This window comes from Pyrus communis, chromosome 10, assembly GCF_963583255.1.
Source record: "Pyrus communis chromosome 10, drPyrComm1.1, whole genome shotgun sequence".
Taxonomy (NCBI): domain Eukaryota; kingdom Viridiplantae; phylum Streptophyta; class Magnoliopsida; order Rosales; family Rosaceae; genus Pyrus; species Pyrus communis.
This window is the reverse complement of record NC_084812.1, coordinates 8,564,767-8,583,655: the sequence shown is the minus strand read 5'-3', so window position 1 is coordinate 8,583,655 and position 18,889 is coordinate 8,564,767. Positions and strand designations below refer to the sequence as shown.

General features: G+C 36.0%; 1 protein-coding gene across 1 annotated transcript; it reads left to right on the top strand.

Annotated features, from left to right (window-relative positions):
• Positions 1-901: 901 nt before the first annotated feature.
• On the top strand, positions 902-2,207 carry LOC137747636 (DNA-3-methyladenine glycosylase 1). The gene has a single exon (XM_068487780.1). The coding sequence runs from the start codon at positions 1,074-1,076 to the stop codon at positions 1,863-1,865; it is 792 nt and encodes a 263-aa protein (XP_068343881.1). The 5' UTR covers positions 902-1,073; the 3' UTR covers positions 1,866-2,207.
• Positions 2,208-18,889: the final 16,682 nt, after the last annotated feature.

Genomic DNA, 18,889 nt, shown 5'->3' with positions numbered 1-18,889 from the left:
CACCCAGTCCTGTCGTACAGACCACTTTAGGTGGTTCCGACTCGTGTGCAAGTATACTTATTGAGCTATTTGCTAGCCATGATTGATGAGATATAGATAAGTCATACAGGTCACTATAGGTGACTCCGACTTATATGCTAGCCAGGATTGATGAGATATGGATAAGTCGTACAGGTCACTATAGGTGACTCCGACTTATATGCTAGCCAGGATTGATGAGATATGGATAAGTCGTACATGTCACTATAGGTGACTCCGACTTATATGCTAGCCATGATTGATGAGATATGGATAAGTTGTACATGTCATTTTAGATGACTCTGACTGATATATCACTTTGTATTGATTAAATTCAATTGGCCTACTTATTAATGTATGGTAGAGATGATTGCAAATCGTGGTTTTGGTCATTTCTGAGTATGGTTTGGATATATGTATATATGTTGTACTATCCTATAGAAAACGATAAGGGAATTACAGTGAGGGGTTATTACTGATAGAAAGGTAATAGTTTTGGGAAGTTTGGTTTTACTGCTTACTCACACTTTTTGTTTTGTACCCCTTCAGGTTTTAACTGCTGAGCTCGTATCAACGAGGATATATAGCTAATCTTAGTATTGGTGGCTACTTTTAAGGGTATGATTCTTACCCACACTACTGTACCTTACTTATGCTCTGACATCGCGTGTGAAATGGGTTCGCTCCCACTCGTAGCGCACTCTGGTACTTAGACACTTTTAGATTCAAATTTATTCACTTTTTATACACTATCACATTTTATGGCTTCGTCACCTTCCATGTGTCGGCCAACACAGCTCGATTCAGGGTCCAAATGGACTTTCTGGGTCGGGATTTATAAGTTAAATGTTTCAGATTCGACTCATATTGGTGATTATACCAAATTATCGATTGGGCTTAAGCAGTCCTTGACTGTTCTAACGGGCTTACAACCATTCCCCAACCTGGGTCCAAGCTCAAGGTTAAATTCCTTGGAGAGTTTACATAAAGTCGTCTCCTGGAACAGCTGCGCAGATTGTTACTGATTCACCGGTACCACCATCATCGCTACCGTAATGGCCAAGCGAGCGAAACCGCAAATACAAAACCAAATTTCCGAAAACCCTTCCATCTCCTCCAAAATCCCATTCCGACCCCGCAAAATCTTAAAAGTATCCAACACCCCCGCCGCCGCCAAGCTCTCTCCCTCCTCCCCCGCGCTCCCCAAAACCCTAATCCCACTAACCTCCCAAACCGAAATCAACCTCGCCCTCCAACACTTGCGGAGCTCCGACCCGAATTTAACGGCCCTGATCGACTCCTACACCCCGCCGTCCTTCGATGCCAGCCGTCCACCTTTCATATCCCTTGCAAGAAGCATTATTTACCAGCAACTCGCCACCAAAGCCGCCCAATCGATCTACACCCGGTTCATTTCGCTCTGCGGCGGCGAGGCCTCGGTGGTTGCCGACGTCGTTTTGTCGCTCTCGGCCCAGCAGCTCAGGACAATCGGAATCTCGGGCCGAAAAGCTTCGTATCTTCACGACCTGGCCGAGAAGTACAGCGATGGAACTTTGTCCGATTCATCGATTCTCGAAATGGACGATGAGGCTCTGCTCAGAATGCTGACTCTGGTGAAGGGAATTGGGGTTTGGTCGGTCCACATGTTCATGATTTTCTCGCTTCGCCGGCCGGACGTGCTTCCGGTTGGCGATCTCGGCGTGAGGAAAGGAGTGAAGTTGTTGAATGGGTTGAAGGAGTTGCCGAAGCCGTTGGAGATGGACGAGCTGTGTGAGAAATGGAGGCCTTATAGGTCTGTTGGTTCTTGGTACATGTGGAGGTACATGGAGGCCAAGGGGGTCTTGTAGCAGAAATTGAGGAGGCTCAGCTCATATGGTTTCGAGCTTTATGAAATTCCCGGGTAATCGCCATTTTGCTCTGAATTTCGTGATCTGTTGCATTGTTATTGAATAATGAAACTTGAAACTATGTTTCTGTAATCTATTGGTTCTGTATAGAAGATGAGGTTTCACCGTTTTAGTATTTGCTTGTGAAAGATTGAGCCGGATGATTCTGTTCTATTTGAAAGTTGTCTAAATGTAGCATCACTTGGAGGTGTGATGCCACATTTGATAATTGTATGACGATTGACGACTGATGATATGATTGGGATTTATAAGCATCATAAATGAAACCCCACTTGTGGATTATGTCTCTGTTTATGCTGCCGTGCCGATGTTAAGTTATGCTACCATCTTAATCATATGGCCAACAATGGTGATCTTCAGTTCCTTCATTTGTTATGTTAATTTGAATCTTTTTTTTTTCTTTTCTGGACTTGTGCTCTTGTGTCTAGAGTCTTGACCTAAACCTCAGTTATTTTTCTAGCTAGATTCTGAGTTGTTTACAGGTATTTAATGTATAACTGAGCTTTTTTCGGGTTTGAGTTCCTGACTGAAACCTTGGATGTTCTTCAAGATTTGAGCTATATACCTGCTGGTATCTTAGCTTCTAACCGAGATTTTAGTATAAGAGTTACTAGTTAGCTAGCACATTTAGGTCGTAAGAGTAAATGGTCGTGGAAGGTGAAATGACCCCTAGTTATACTCGGAGATGGTGTTCTACAAATAAAAGTTACTCCTTACCATGTTCATGTTTTATGTTTTCCCATGTGCTTGCTTTTTGAATGATACAGAACATAAAGACTTAGTAGTACTTTGTACTGAAAAAAGAGAAAATTTGCTAGTACTTGAAGCATTAGTGACCCAGTCTATACAGGTATGAACTTATTCAGTTAAGATACGTAGTCGCTGTATGTTAGCATTATCCCTTTTCCGCAGTAGCATATGCTCGGTTTAAGGTGAATAAGGGACTCTGTAGATCTTTTGTATTCAATTGGTACATTAAGCTCTGTTTGAAGTTGGTTCTAGCACTGTCCATTTCCCATAGAAACTTCAATGTTGCTGTTCAATCCTTATTATTATATTTTCTTCCGATTTAAGTTTTACCTTTGAGTGCCACTACATAGACAGTTAACCGAATCAAACGAATTACAGTCTGGTCGTTTCGGTCCAAGATTTTTAGTGTGAAAGCCGAATCGAATCACTCAGACTGGTTTGGTATGGCCTGTTTTCTTGAGTACCTACAGGCACTCAATGCTAACACACAAGTGGATATGATCCAACAGTCCGCAGTCACTTAGTTTTAGCCGTTGGAATAAATCGAACGGGCAAATATGTGCTCGCTCGGAGTGCCTTTGGGTACTCTATCACAACATAAATTAACAACTTAGTTATTCTTTAAGTACTCTATCACAACATAAATTAAAAACTTAGTTATTCTTGTAAAACTTATATGTATATGTTTGTGTTTAAGTACCTCTTGAGCATTTACACAATGATGATGCTTGTTTTTCTTCACAAACTTGTATTCAGGAACCGTGCATACATATGAATAAACTTGTGCAAAAATTGTAATTCTTTTTTTTAGTATAGGAAAAAGGAAAATAGAAGGTGTACAAAGCCAAATATAAAGATAAAATTTCGACAAAACATATATATATAATAGGGTTTATTTTTAGTTATTTCCTTAAAACTCGATTTTGATTTCATTTTTACTTTTTGTAACTTAAAAGTTATCACTTTACTTTTTGAAACTCAAAATTTGCTCTACTTTACCATGTTTTTGTTTCTTCTGTCAAATACGCTCTATTTGTATCCTACTTTGTCCCCTGAAATTCAAAAGTCGTTATTGTACACCATGAAACTTCAAATTTGCTCCACATTACTTTAATTCTGTTAATTCCGTTCAAAAGTCATCAAATATGCTGATGTGGTTTAAAAAATGCATTTGTAAAAATAAGGACAAGGTAAACGGTGAACCAAAACCCAAAAGAAGGAGAAGTACTTCTTGGCGTTGTTTATACTACCACTATTGACCACTTTGCCAACGAGAACGCTCTCCTCTCTTCCTCACTGTCAACCAAGCCTTTCCCTCTCACTCTTTTTATACGATTGATTTTCTATCCATGGAAAATTTCATTACGTGGGTTTGATTTTGATGCACCAGGCTAATCAATTTCTTTTTCGGTTTTTCTTAGATCTCTGCAAATCAAGCACAACCCAAAAATATTCCAATCCTTAAATTTTCCTCTTTTAAACTTAATATCTTTTGACTACTGAATGTTAACGCATAATGAACATTTATAATCAAATTCACCTCCAGTATGCATTAACATCAAACAATTCATAATAGAGATTTATAAGATGACAACTTTTGAGTTAGGGGGCAACTTTTGAGAGAAGAAACATCATACAGTGATAAAATTTATACGCACACATTAATTATTAGAAAATGATGGTATTATCTACACATCATATTTTACTTCTTACACACATTTTTCAATTTTCAATTGTCGAATCAAATGTATTGAAGAAGATCAACAAATAAAAAGAAAAATACATTTGTAAAAAATGCAAAATAAAAATTTTAAAGTGCTAATACAATTCCTTGCTTATAGACCTGTATAAGCACAAGTCAATGTTCAAATGCTAATACAGTCTCCTATATATATATATATAATTATAATTGTGATTGCTCCATAGAAGATGTGATTATGATGCTTATGGACATGAATAAGCACAAGTCAATGTTCAAATGCTAAAACAGTTTCCTATATATATATATATTTATAATTATAATTGTGATTGCTCCACACTAGATGTGATTATATGATGCTTATGGACATGAATAAACACAAGTCAATGTTCAAATGCTAAAACAGTTTCCTATATATATATATATATATATTTATTTATAATTATAATTGTGATTGCTCCACACTAGATGTGATTATGATGCTTATAGACATGTTTAAGCACAAGTCAATATTCAACTATAAATTAATATATTAGACACACACAAGGATACATGACATGACAAGACAAGAGAATAGTAATCATCACTTTGGTAAGTTCCATTCAAATAATTGTTACCTAACAGTGTATTTGATGAATACTTTACCTTTTGTGGTTCCATTGAAAATAAAATAAAACCTTCCCCAATTCTTACGAGGGAGGATCCTTGTTGGATTCTCTTCGTGAGAATTTCGAAGATCTTCCAATCACATCTGTTTATTGTATATCGTATGATCAGTTTTCGTCAGATTCTGTTTGTATTCAATTTTAAATAAAAAAAAAAAATTAACAATGATTTATGACCTCACGATGTATGATGAACGGATGTGATTTGAGGATTTCTGAAATTCTCACAATGAGGATCCAGCGAGGATCCTCACTCAATTCTTACAAGAATGTGCCATCTTTTGCTTGCTTGTTTCATGTAAAAATATAGAAGAGAGCCTCTCTAGATCTCTTCCACCAAGGCCACCGGATGAAGTAATCCGAGCCTTTGAAATTTCATTCAACGGCCCACATGTTTTGACCCTTTAAAAGCTATAATAATTTTTTACTGTTGGATGAAATTTCAAATGCTCGAATCACTTGATCTGGTAGCCTTGGTGGAAGAGATCAAGAGAGGATCTCTTCTTGTAAAAATATAGCACAAATGAAACCCATTACAAGTAAGTTATTATGTAGCTGATTTAAGTGTCTTACATGAAAGTATTACAACGACAATCGTGTTAAAAATACAATAAAATTAAGAGTGCGAGCTTTGACGCAATGGAAAATTTGTTTTTTTTGTAACCAAAAGGTTACGAGTTTGAGTCGTGAAAATAGTTTATTTACAGAGTAAAGATAAAGTTGTGCACTATAGACATTTGTCCTGATCCTCACAAAATAGAAAACCTTGTTGACTTGGATTCTATCTTTTAAAGAAATGTGGGGTTATTGATTTAGGTGTGAATATTGACAAAGTGGGGTTATTGGGTTAGGTGTGAATTAAGGTATTGACTATTGATAGAGTGCAGAAATACTGGAACAGCACCACTGCTGCAAATTAGGGAAGGCTAATGAGTATATACTTGACCAATATAAATGCCTTGTTCGCATGAATGAAGGAGAAAAGTTGGGCGGCATTGGAGATGACTGATGGGCGTTGCACGCACCAGTCAACACCTTGTGTAATTAGATTCCCAACCTCGTAACCACCAAAGACCAAAACTAGAACGTCTTATTAGTGGAGTTGTCAATTCAGTCATCTCATATTATTACGAGATTTCTTTTCAATATCATATCATGCGACGATATAATCACTATATTACAAGATATTCGTAAAATCACAAATATAGACTTTTATGAAACATATTTATCCCCGTCATACGAACATCTTGAGCCGCTACTACAATCACAATACAAAGTCATTTATAAATAACTGAATGTCACAATAACAGTGAAAGCCGTGTTCCACATGCGCAAAGTTGATGGGACTGATTGAAATCCGTAAGTCCAATATTATTATTGTTATGGATTTGCTTGTCTCGACCACGTTAGATTCTCCTAATTTCTAAAGCTTGAAAAAAGGCCCCCAACCGTACAATTTGCTATCTTCGGTGTCCCATGTCCGTCCAAATTGCATAGGACCCTCCCCGACCTCACCTGCCCAAAACCATAAAGCGAAGATGCCAAGTATCGACCAATAACCATAAAAGCAAAATGATATAATCATTTGAACTTCATATAATGAGGAGATAATACAGTCGGTTGTCCAAAGTTAGTATGATCGTTGATCCATATCAAGAACTTCATAAGCATAAACGACTGAAACCAACGTACGCACACATACGTGACTGACATTACTATGTATATTTACACGCATACATGATTGAATCTGATCATATGCAAGTTGAAAAAGCACCTATTGTTTTTCCTGGCTCTATTATTTATCATCTGTAATGTCTCTTAAGAATCCAATTTTGGCAAAGGTAAAATATTTTAGACAAACCAAACTGAGAAATTGGTTGATTAGGGATGAAGTTAATGACCATCCTAACAAACTTTACCTTCGAAAAATGTTTGATCAACAAACAACAATGACCTCAAAAGGAAACCATTGAAATCTCCTAGGCTAATTAGAATAGAGGAGTGCTGACATTCATTATTCTACGCGAACGTGAATAACTTTTTATGTTGATGCAAGTAGAGTTTATACCAAATTTATACTCACGCGCGCACAAATAATTGAGTTTATGAATTTCAAAACCTTGCTAAACCTTGGTCCGTCACGGTGAGATATCAGATTGAATAAATAGCATGTTTGCCTAATTACCCACAACTTTCAGGTGGTGATAATGCTCGCCACTTTACTTATTATCATTCAATGAGTTTAAATTTTAAAATTTGTGTTTATCCACTATACATATCTCAAAATTTAAACTCATTCAACGATAATAAATATGGAGATGAGTAAAAATTTATGCAAACAAATAGAGAAAAAAGAAGAAGTGCAAGAGAGACATGAAAGGAGCAAATAAAGAGAGAGGATCCTCACCAGATCCTCTTTGTGAGGATCCTCGCCGAATCCTCCAATCACATCCATTTATCGTGCATTGTGTGACCAGTTTTTTGTCAAGTACTGTTTATATTCAATTTTAAATAAAAAAAAATTTACAATGATTTCTGACCATACGATTTACGATGAACGGATGTGATTTGAGGATCTCCGGAATCCTCACACAAGGATCCGGCGAGGATCTTTACGCGCAAATAAAATATCATTATTGGACAGCTGGCCTAGCTTCTACCATCTCTCGTAAACCCTAGCAATTTACACGTGCATGCACTATTTAGGAAAGAAAAGCTGGTCTGATTAATTTAAGGGAAAACTAATTAAAATAGTTTGAAAACTTTGAGTTTTAACGATAAGGACAAAATAAAGGGTAAAGTGAATAATACCATGATTGACTTTTTAGTGTAAAAATGTGATTTTTCATTAAAATGAATAATACCGAGAGTTTTTTTTTTAAAGTTCTCTTAATTTAATCATAGATCTTATTCCCTTTAATTCACTAGGCTTACCAACTTTGGAAATTGTTCCCTCAAGCACACCAAAGATGGTTGCTTAATCAATGTTGATGCAAGCTGAAGGCAGGGGGAGCCAAGGGGTGTGCAGTTGGAGTGGTGATTTAGGACTCATCTGGACGATGTCTTGTGGTTAAGATGAGGGAGGTAGCTGTGTGAAAGCTGCTGAGGCTCTTGCTGTGCTCGAAGGGTGTCTTCTTGCCCAGCAAGAGAACTTGACCTAGGTCATTGTGGAGTCTGATTCTTTGCCTGTCATCACTTTGTTAAAGGAGTCTATTAACAAAGCGACTTGGGAGGCTTTCCCCGTGCTGACCCGTGTGTTGGACATCAGTGCCTCATTGCATACTTGCAGATGGTCTTGGATCCCAAGATCGGGAAATGAAGTGGCGGATTTTGTTGCGTCGCACCAGGTTTCGGAGATGTGCAACTATGTTCGGGCAAGTAGGCCCCCATCTTCGTTTGTTAGAATTCTAAACAAAGACGGTTTACCATGCCCCCTGTCATAGTTTATTTTGTGTGCGGATAGGGTGACACTTTTGCTTTTTGTGGCAGTGTCGTTTGTTTCTCTATCCTCATGGTTGTGTACCTTTGCTTGCCGTTCGTCGACTTTTTGTGTATCCTCTGGCTTCTGGCCTTGGTTATATTATGATCTGTTGCAAAAAAAAAAAAAAAAAAAAAAAAAAAAAAGAAAAAACGAAAAAACAAAAAAAAGGAAAAGATGGTTGCTTAAAATATTGACTTAGATAGATCAAGAGACATTCTACATGACACTCGTCCGAAGATTCATTCAATGCATAAGTGGAAGATCGTATTCGTAGACCGGAAACATACAAGGTGGTGCACAAATTAGCATGGGTGAATTTGAGTTGAGATAATTTTGTAATATGGATGGAGGAACCTCTTAATGTAATCCTAAACATTTTTATTGAGGATAGTAATTCTTAATTTTGTATGGTGTGAAACTCCTTTTTTTCCTTCAACCGGGTTAAAATACACGGCAAAATTTTATCGAGACTCATTATATTCACCTCATCCTCATTGATATACGTATTCTATTCGTTATTGATGAATATCATACACCTTCTAAAAGAAAAATCGCTAAACCCTTTCAATGTGGCAAATTCAGATTGCAGAGAGGGTATCTCGTTTCCTAAACAATATACTTTTCAAATAAAAAACAAACACTTGGTTAGATGATGATTGGATGATAATGGTGTGTGCTATCTACACACCTCATTTTACTTCTCACACATCCTTTAATAATTTATGTCCGTTGATCTTTTTCTATTCATTCGATCTGACGTTCGAAAATTAAAAAGGTGTGTGAGAAGTAAAATAGGATGTGTGGATATCACATCCCATGATAATTAATCATATGATCATACTTGATCCAAAAGAATTTTATTTTATTTTTGAGTCACAGATGTTGAAAATGGGGTAGCTGTTATAGATTTTTCTAGCTAGATTACAGATTCACTCTTCTTTTTTCTCACACAATTTTCCCCAAAGCCGTCAAGTTCTCCTCGTTTTCTACTTCCCCAAACCCCTTATAGCCCAATTCTTGTTTTATTTTTTTGTACGATGGCCAATTCCGCTGGTGCTCTTAAGTAGGGAGAAGAATCTCGAAAAAGGTAATACCAAATTTTATGTAGATTTAAACTCTTATTTTCTAAAAAATACGGTGGATATGATATTTCAACAGTGATTGCGAAAATTTGTAAACATGTTTAAGCACACAAGTCAATGTTCACCTACAAGTTAACATTTAAGTCCCACAGAGGGACACATGACATGACAAGAGAATAGTATATCCACATGATCACTTTGGTAAGTTATTATGTATCTGAGTTAGGCGTTCTTATAAAGAAGTATTCCGACCACTATATATCATGTTATAATTAGATTGGAGGTGATCGGTGGCCTTCGCACGAACCCGTCAACACCTTTTGTAGTTAGATTCCCAGCCGCGCAGCCACCACCAGAGACCAAAACTGTATCACTATATTTGGAGGAAAGAATTAACTTTAAAATTTTGATAAAAGTTGGTATTAATTTTCTTTTCTGGATTAATAAATATAAAAATTTAGAATTTTTGGGTAAAAAAAAAATTTAGAAATTGAAACCTTCAACTCAAATTTAAATTTGGATTAATTTTAGTTTACTATCTTGAAGTTTCTTGATTTTCAACATTTAATACATGAAATTTTTTTTATGCCAAACAGGTATATAAAGTCATAATTTTAGAACATTTTCATACATCCGTTAAGTTTGATGATAAATCAACTGCTAACTAGTGATGTGACGCTCCTGTAAACAATGATTAAGCGCCACATGTCATAGGGCCCACATAAATATTAAAAAATTAAAAAAATTAAAAATTAAAAATGAAGGTGGAGGCGTTGAAGGAGCATTTCAAGAGCCCTAATTCACCCAAACCCCTCACTCTCTTCAATTTATACCTTCTCCTCTTCTCTAGAAACCAATTTCAACTCCTCAATCCATTCGTCAACTCCCACAACCGTAACCTCTTCCCAAACTCCTCATCACCTCACAACCCCAAAAATCAGAACCTGGGTTATTCCCCCTATCGACGTCAGATGGAGATTCGGGAAAATCCAACCGGTCAACAAATTAAACGAAACGTTGAAGCTCTCCAATGTGTTGCAGTTCTTGAAGTTGGACGAAATCATGCCGGAGAGAAAGTTCTGGGTGAGGTCGATGATAGAGGTCGCTTTTGCAGCGGACAAAGTCGGGGATTTTTCCGGTGAGGTCGCTGGATCTAGCGGAAAAGATATGCAGATTTGTTGCGCGCCAGATGTTCGACGAAAGGACCGAGTGAAATGGGTTCAACGGATGTTCAAGTAACTGAGTTCTTCGGCATTGCTGAGATCATCGCGCCGGTGAAATTGTTGCCGCTCAAATCGGCGACCGATGGCTTGCGACCGACGGGGCTCTGCAAGGATTTCAAAGGAATTCTGGGTTTGTGTTATTGGGGTCTGGGTAAAAAGGGTTTCTAACTTATTAATTTTTGAATTTTTAAAATTTTTAAAATTGATTATTTTTTAATATTTACATGGATCCATATTGACACGTGGTGCATAGTTATTGTTCACGTAAGCACCATTTCATTAGTTAACACCTGACTTAACAACAACATTAACATTAACGAATGTATGAGACTGTTTCAAAATTAACACTTCAGGTATCACTTTGGGATGAAAAAAACTTCATATACCAAATATTGAAAATCAATAAACTTTAGAGTAGTAAACTGAAATTAACCCTTTAAATTTTATGTAAATAAATGTTATTTCCAAATTTCTATGAGTAAGAGTTACAAAATAACAAATTTTGTATTCAAATTCAATGGTTCTTTTAATTTAACTAACCAAAAGAATTCACAAATTCTTCAAAATATTCCGTTGTTCTAAAATTATAGTAATTTTAAAGTTCATCATCCAAACAAAGTGTAAGGTTTTATTACTGGAGTTGTCAATCCATTCATCTTACAGTTGATTTCTTTATATTAATAATATCACATGACAGTGTGATCATTATATTACAATATTTTTTGAAACTACAAATTCATGAAACTTGTTTGAGCTCGTTTGTGATTACTTTTAAAATGACTAAAAGCATTTCCAAAGCACTTGAAGTGCTTTCTACAAAAAACACCAGTTATGTGCTTGTACCAGAAAGTACTTTAAATGTTTTTTCAGAATTTACTTGTATTTTTACTAAGAGATTAACTTCAAAAAAAATTTCACCAAAAAAGTTTCATCTAATCTAAAAGCACTTCTACACGAACTCTTAACATACCAGCATCTGAAGCCGCTATTACAATCACAATACAAGGTCATTGATATATATCAATAATTCTGTATGTCACAATGGTGGTTAAGTCGTGTTGCACCTGAATTCTTGCTCAATACAACATTCACACAATTAAACGTGCATGCGCAAAATTGACGAGACTGGATGAAATCCGTAAATCCAAATATTATCATTATTATTATAATAGATTTGCTTGTCTCGACCACTTTAAATTCTACTAATTTATTAAGCTTGCAAAAAAAGGAGGCAGGTTGTCTGCCCTCCTGTTTGGGTGTTCTTCCCATCCCTTTATATTTATGCGGTCACGGTTAAACCACGTTAATATTTTATATTCCTATTGCTTTTTATCTTATTATTTTTATAAAAAAAAAAAATCAATATAAAATGTTAACGTACTTAACCGTGACCGCACAAAATAGAAGGAGATGAGAAGGGCACCCAAACAGGAGAGCAAACAATCTGCCTCCGCAAAAAAATTCCCCCTCTGTACAATTTGCTATCTTTATTCTTGGCAACATTGGAGTCCCGTGTCCATCCAAATTGCATAGGACCCTCCCCGAGCTCACCTTCCAAAACCATAAGAGCAATTCCACCGTTGCTAAGGCCTCCAAGGGATATTCACTATGTAATCCATTTAATGAACAGTAATTACCTCAATGAATAGTAATTGCTTTTTGTATCTCCACTCATACACTGACAATAGGCAATAAAATATTAGTAATAATACAAAACAATTTAATTTGTAATTTCGGATAAGATTTTTAATCGTTCTCGTTGTACCGCGTGTCATAGAAAAGTAGTTGAGAAAATATGAAATTGTGGTGTAAGGAAGAAAATAATGAGAAGGTATTTATAGAAAAATAAAATCAATTGTTTTTTTAAATTTTCAAATTTTTTCTTCGGATTTTTATTAATTTTTTATATTTTTTTAATTTTTATTCACATAATTAATCTATGCCGTTGGATTTAAAAAAAAATTGAATTCCAACACTCCATTGTGCCAAGTGGCACAACGGTAACATTTCAGAATTTTAAACTTTTTTTTTTTTAATTTATAAAGCCGAATAATGTGGATCATTGATCTTAGATCCAATGGTTGAAATTAAATAAGGTTTTTAATTTTTTTTTACCGTTGGAAATCGAATGGTCCATAAAATATAGCCGTTGAAATCCAACGGACGTGGGGAAGCCACGTGGCCTCCCCAACGGTAACATCTCAGAAAAGCAACCAGGCCCTAGCTCTAAATTTGTGTTAGACGACGTGCGCCCACGCGCACTTGAAGCGCACACGCCTGATGCAAAAAATATAAAAAACGTGGGCGACGTCACCCTTGCGTCACGTGGCCTTCGGGCTCTCGGGCTGGCAACTCCTGCCGGGCCTCTCCTTCAGGCCCGCTTGGGCTCCATTGCCAGCACACGCTGGACCAAGTTGCTCGGGCTTTCTGACCCTGTTTGAGAGCCAGTCCATCGGGCCATTGCCCATGGTGGAACTGCTCTAAAGCAATTACAAGAATCGACCAATAATCATAAAGCAAAATGATGTAATCATTTGAACTTCATACAATCAGGAGATGATATGGTCAGTCGTTCATGCTTAAGTTAGAATTGATCGTTGATTCATATCAAGAATTTAAAAAGCATCAACGATTGAAATCAACGTATGCACGCATACATGACTGACATTGCTATGTACAATTACATGCGTATGTGACTGAATCTGCTCGTACAAAAGCTGAAGAAGAACCTATTCTTTTTCCTGGCTCTATTATTTCCTATCTGTAATGTTACTTCAGAATCTAATTTTGGTTAATGTCAACATTTTAGACAAACCCAGCTGAGAAATTGGTTGATTAGGGATGAAGTTAATCAGCAACGTAACAGACTGTACCTTAGAAAAATGTTTGACCTCACAAACAACAATATAACCTCAAAACAGAAACCATCGAAATCTCTTTGGCCACTTAAAATAGAGGAATGCTAACGATCATTTACGTAAACGTGAATAACTATTATCGTTCGTGCCATGCGAAATTCATACCAAATTTATACCCAGGCTCACATAGACAAATGAATTTATTATGAATTTCAAGACTTCGCTCAACCTTGGCCTCTCACCTATATGAGATACCAGATTGATTAAACAAAATAGCATATTTTTGCTTACCGTCATTAAGGGGTGATAATACTTAAAACTCTACTTATTAGTTATTACCATTAGATAGACTTAAATTATGAAATTTGTGTATATCTATTACACATATTTTAAAATTCAAACTTATTTAACAATAATAAATAAAATAGTAAACATCACCATGACTTGACGTGGAAAGAAAAAATATCTCCTAAACAGAAAGGAAAAAAGTGAGAGGGAGACGGGAAAGGAGCAAATAAAATAACATTATTTGTCACCTGGTCTAGCTTCTGCCACGTCTCGTAAACCCTAGCAGTTTACACGTGCATGCACTGATTAGGAAAGAAAAGCTGATCTGATTATTTTAATCATAGATCATATTCCCTTAAATTCACGATGCTTACTAACTTGGAAATTGCTCCCTCAAGCACACCAAAGATGGTTGCTTAAAATAATGACTTAGATAGATCAAGAGATACTCTTCTTCTAATATAAAACAAAACCGTAAACCCTTTGGTTGTCCAAATATGGTAATGCAGATTGCGGAGAGGCTATCTTGTTTCCTAAATTGTATACTTAATCAAATAAAAAACAAAGCACTTGATTTGATGATTAGATGCTTGGATGATAATTAATCATATGATATACTAGATCCAGAAGTTTTTTTTAAATTATTTTAAGTCACAGATGTTGGAAATGGGGCAGCTGTTAGAGACTTCGATGAATACTGTTCTCAAAAGTATAGCTTTAGCAATATAATTATGGTCACGGATCTATTGGTTCCAACTATGTGTTTCCTTGATATTTTTTCAACTATTGTATTTTATCACTTTACCCCTTGAGTCACTTTCTCATTTTCGGCAATTCCGTACAATGATCTGTTAAGTCCTTGACTGGTTACTTTTTCATTTTCCGGCAGCTTCGTCAAACAATCCGTTATGTCTCTGGTCAAATCTGTACTAAGATGTATAGGTATTATTACTTTTCACCATTGTGATAAAGTATCATTTACGTGCAAACTATTTTAAAGGTTTTTTTTTTTTAATAAACAATATTATCTGCATTAAGAAAGAGGGGAGCAGGTTTAACTTCACAATATGCTGGCAATAATATGATTAAAATTCATTTTTAGTAAGAATCAAACTTAAGTTGTAAAGAGGAATATCACATTGCACTATATCTTAGTACTAAGCAGTAAATTATTAAAATTCACTTTAAAGCAAAATAAAACATTTCCAACGAAAAATAGAATTTTTTTTTTTTTAAAGAATTCCAATTTGTTCACATCTTTGACCTTCCGTCACCGTAACCCCGCACTACCTACCCCAGCGACCCCACTGCTCTAATCCAAACCACCACCCCCTTGGCCCATCCGCCCAATCCTCTGTAATCACCTTCATCCTTGATCACATTGCACTCCGGCCACCCATAATTTCCTCTCCCGGGTCGTTTCTGACCTGAATTGGAGGATCGAAACCACACAAAACTTGACTGACCGAATTGGGAATTTTGAAGCTTTCATGGAATTTTGGTTTGAGTTTGGTGACGATTAAGTGCCAGGATTTGGGTGGATTATTGGTTTGAGGAAGAAGGGAGGTGAGGTGCGATGGGTGGGGTTACTGTAGGGGAAGAAGCCAGGAGGAGGAGTTTGGATTTTTAAGGCTTATTTTTTGTTTTAAATTTCTTGAAATTGATTAGTAATGCATTTAATATATTTTTTTTAAACAATGAATATCATCTACACTAAAGAAGACAGACTTAACCTCACAATAGACTAACAGTAATCTATTTAAATATTAAATACCTGAAAATGACGTATCAATATTAGGTTTGTCCCATTTATACCAAGTCAGAGACAACTTTTTTGACCGTATTGACGAAAAATAGTAAAGTGTCTCAAAAATTGACATAAGCTACGTTGACTGAGTGAGATTGAAGTTTGACTTTCAAGAGCCATTGCAACAAATATATAAGTCTGAAAAAAATAAATTGAACACGTCAAAGCTCCACACCACCAACTCAGCCGCAATAACTACACTACTCGTCGCTGCCATTGACAAGTCTCCTCTGTCTATCCAACCTTGGCAATGAAAAAAATAAATAGCTATTATTCAATTGGATTCCAAATTTCCAATCGTGGACTATTTAAATTGGAGACAATTCGATTCGTCGAATTCGATTTATTACGATTGATTCGATTTGCTGACTCCGATTTAGTATGACTGGTTCAATTTGTCGATTCCAATTTAGTTTGATTAGATTCTTCTCCTCCGGATCAATTCGATTAAGTGACCATTAATTACTAAAAGAAAAGGAATCAATGTGTATTCTTGTCAGCGACTTGATCTGGTGCAGGAGGAAATAATGCTTGGTGATGGCGAGTGGGGTGGTTGTTGCGGCTGATGTTGTGGATCGTGGCTAAGGAAGGAGATCATGGAATGGTGTGGGGGATGGAGAAGGTCACGCCTCACGAGTGGTGCTGGGTTTGTTTTGTTGTGTTTTAAAATGTTGATTTTTTTTATTTTTATTATATATTAAAAGTTAACTGTGTTAATTATTGAGTTAAGTAAATAGACACGTGTCAAGTAATTATAGAGAAAACATAAAAGAGATACTAAAATGAGGACAGCAAATTCATGACCATAATATTATCATTTTTAATGAAGTGTATGTGCTAAGTGCCACATAAATTTGACAAAAAATAATTCCGAATTGGGAATTCAACAGGATCTTTTTTATTAGTTGATTTAACTGCATCCCAAGATCTCTTAAGTGTGGAAACCTAACAAGTTTGTGAGATGGAAACAGATAATTATAAATAATAATCAATTGATTAAATTAATTAACATGGTAGTTGTACAATTTAAGAAACTGTTGGATTAGTTGTAGTGATGATTTCCAAATTAAGGCGTACTGTTCAGGTGCGGAATTTTTTTTGTCTTATGCTTAAGAATATGCTAAAGGGGTCATTTAGTACTACGGTATAGTGATATTCTTCTTCAGCTGTAAATGAGAGATCTTAGATTCAATTCTCGCCAAAAAGGAATTTGAACCATATTATTGCTAGCCCACGCCTCCACCCCCAGTGTAAATATATAATATCGTTTGTTAAAAAAAAAAATGTTAAGGGGTTCATATCTTCTAACAACATTATGTTAATTAGGAAGCTGTTTTTAGCTTTCAACTTTCCTCCTGATATTCTTTCAGTTTTACGGGATAAATGTTGCTTAGTTTATTGGCCTTTTCCTCCATGTAACCGAAAGCGAAAGTTATGACCAAACCATATTAGACAACTATCAACCTCAAAATTTACGTCGTCCACAAATGTACGAAGCAATATATATCAAATATAGGATAATACACATAGATAACAATGCCATGTAATAGGCTAATGTGGTTAGAAAATGTTACGATCCTTTTCACCTTTTTCTAAAGGTTAGTCTAGAATAACTAGTGAATTATCGCATCGATTAAGAGAGGAGATTCAGTAGGACAACAGAATTAGAATAACGCTCTCACTAAGTAAATATCATGTGTAATGATTCGGTACAATCAAAATACAAGAGGGTATCATTCTTTCGTTAAAATGACATGGTCGGGCATCCTATGCAAAGTTTTCTCATGTAGTAGGCAGGTCATAAATAAGGATGTCGAATAGCCATCAGTGTTTGGCCCCCGACATTGCTGTAGAGTCGTAGACACGTACAGTAGCACAAAACAAGCAGGAATAGCGCAAACACATGCAATGGCAGCAGATACAGCATCAAATTACAAAGGGCCTTCGAGTGACTGTATCAGGCGCACCAGCACTACAACCTCTGACACGCACACTCACTAACAAAACAAAATAAATGCTGTTAAGTGGACCAGCGTACCATTCCCTCGCACTTTAGTTCTCGTGGCTCACACGCACCCACCCACAAGAAAGAAGAAGAGCAAAAGAAACGAAAAATATATTATGTATAGCCTTGTGTAATTCAAGTAATATATTATGTATTGTAGAAAGTATTCGGTGAAAACTAATAACACATATTTGAGCAAGTGTAAACTGTTGTTTGACTCTTCGAACTATTATTCTAGTTGAAATTGATCCCACAAATTATTTTTTAGGTTAATTAACCTCTTAAATTATTTGAAATTAGCCAATTAACTCCTCACCGTTAGATACAATGAAATTTCATCTACTTAATTTGACTTCAAATACTGGCATGTGACCAATACGTGATATATTCTTGAGGGTAAAGTTGTGCCAGCAATTGACTGCAAAGTGGATAAATTTCATCAAATTTGACGGTGAGAGGTTAATTAACGAATTTCAAATAGTTCAAAAAGTTAATTTAGCAAAAAAGTAGTTTAGAGGGTCAAACGGCTATTTACCCTTTGAAATTATAAACACAACTATTATATTGACGGAAGGGAATAAATCTTAGAACCTCGGTGTAAAAGTGAACGAGTAAATGTTCTTAACCAACTTTGTTTCAAAGTATTCATATTTTTGTTTCTTCTCGTTTTATTTTTATAGAATCAATACCAAAAGAGAAGAAAATCAAACATAGTACAACAAACACAAAATCTTAACCGCTTGACATACAAGCTCTTTTTTATCTTTTCTTTCTTTTAATTATCTTTAGCAAAACCCTTCTAAACTCTGATTACCCTTTAGCTAAACCCTTTTTTTAGAGCCTGTCTAATCGGGTCTTTGAGTCGGCTAATCAAATCTCGAACTGTTTTTGGGGATTTAAGCTGAGAACTTGAGGTTGCAGGAAGATTCCGGGCAGACAGTGCACCGTCAAGTCTAACATTTCTTTTCTCTCTCCCTCTCTCTGTCTTACACATAAAACACATTAATTTGGTGGTGGTTTAGGGTTTCAGAGAGCAATAATTAGGAACTGGACCAGGGTGTGCAGGCTGTGGAGAGGACTAACGTGTGCCTGTCGGCTCTTCTGCA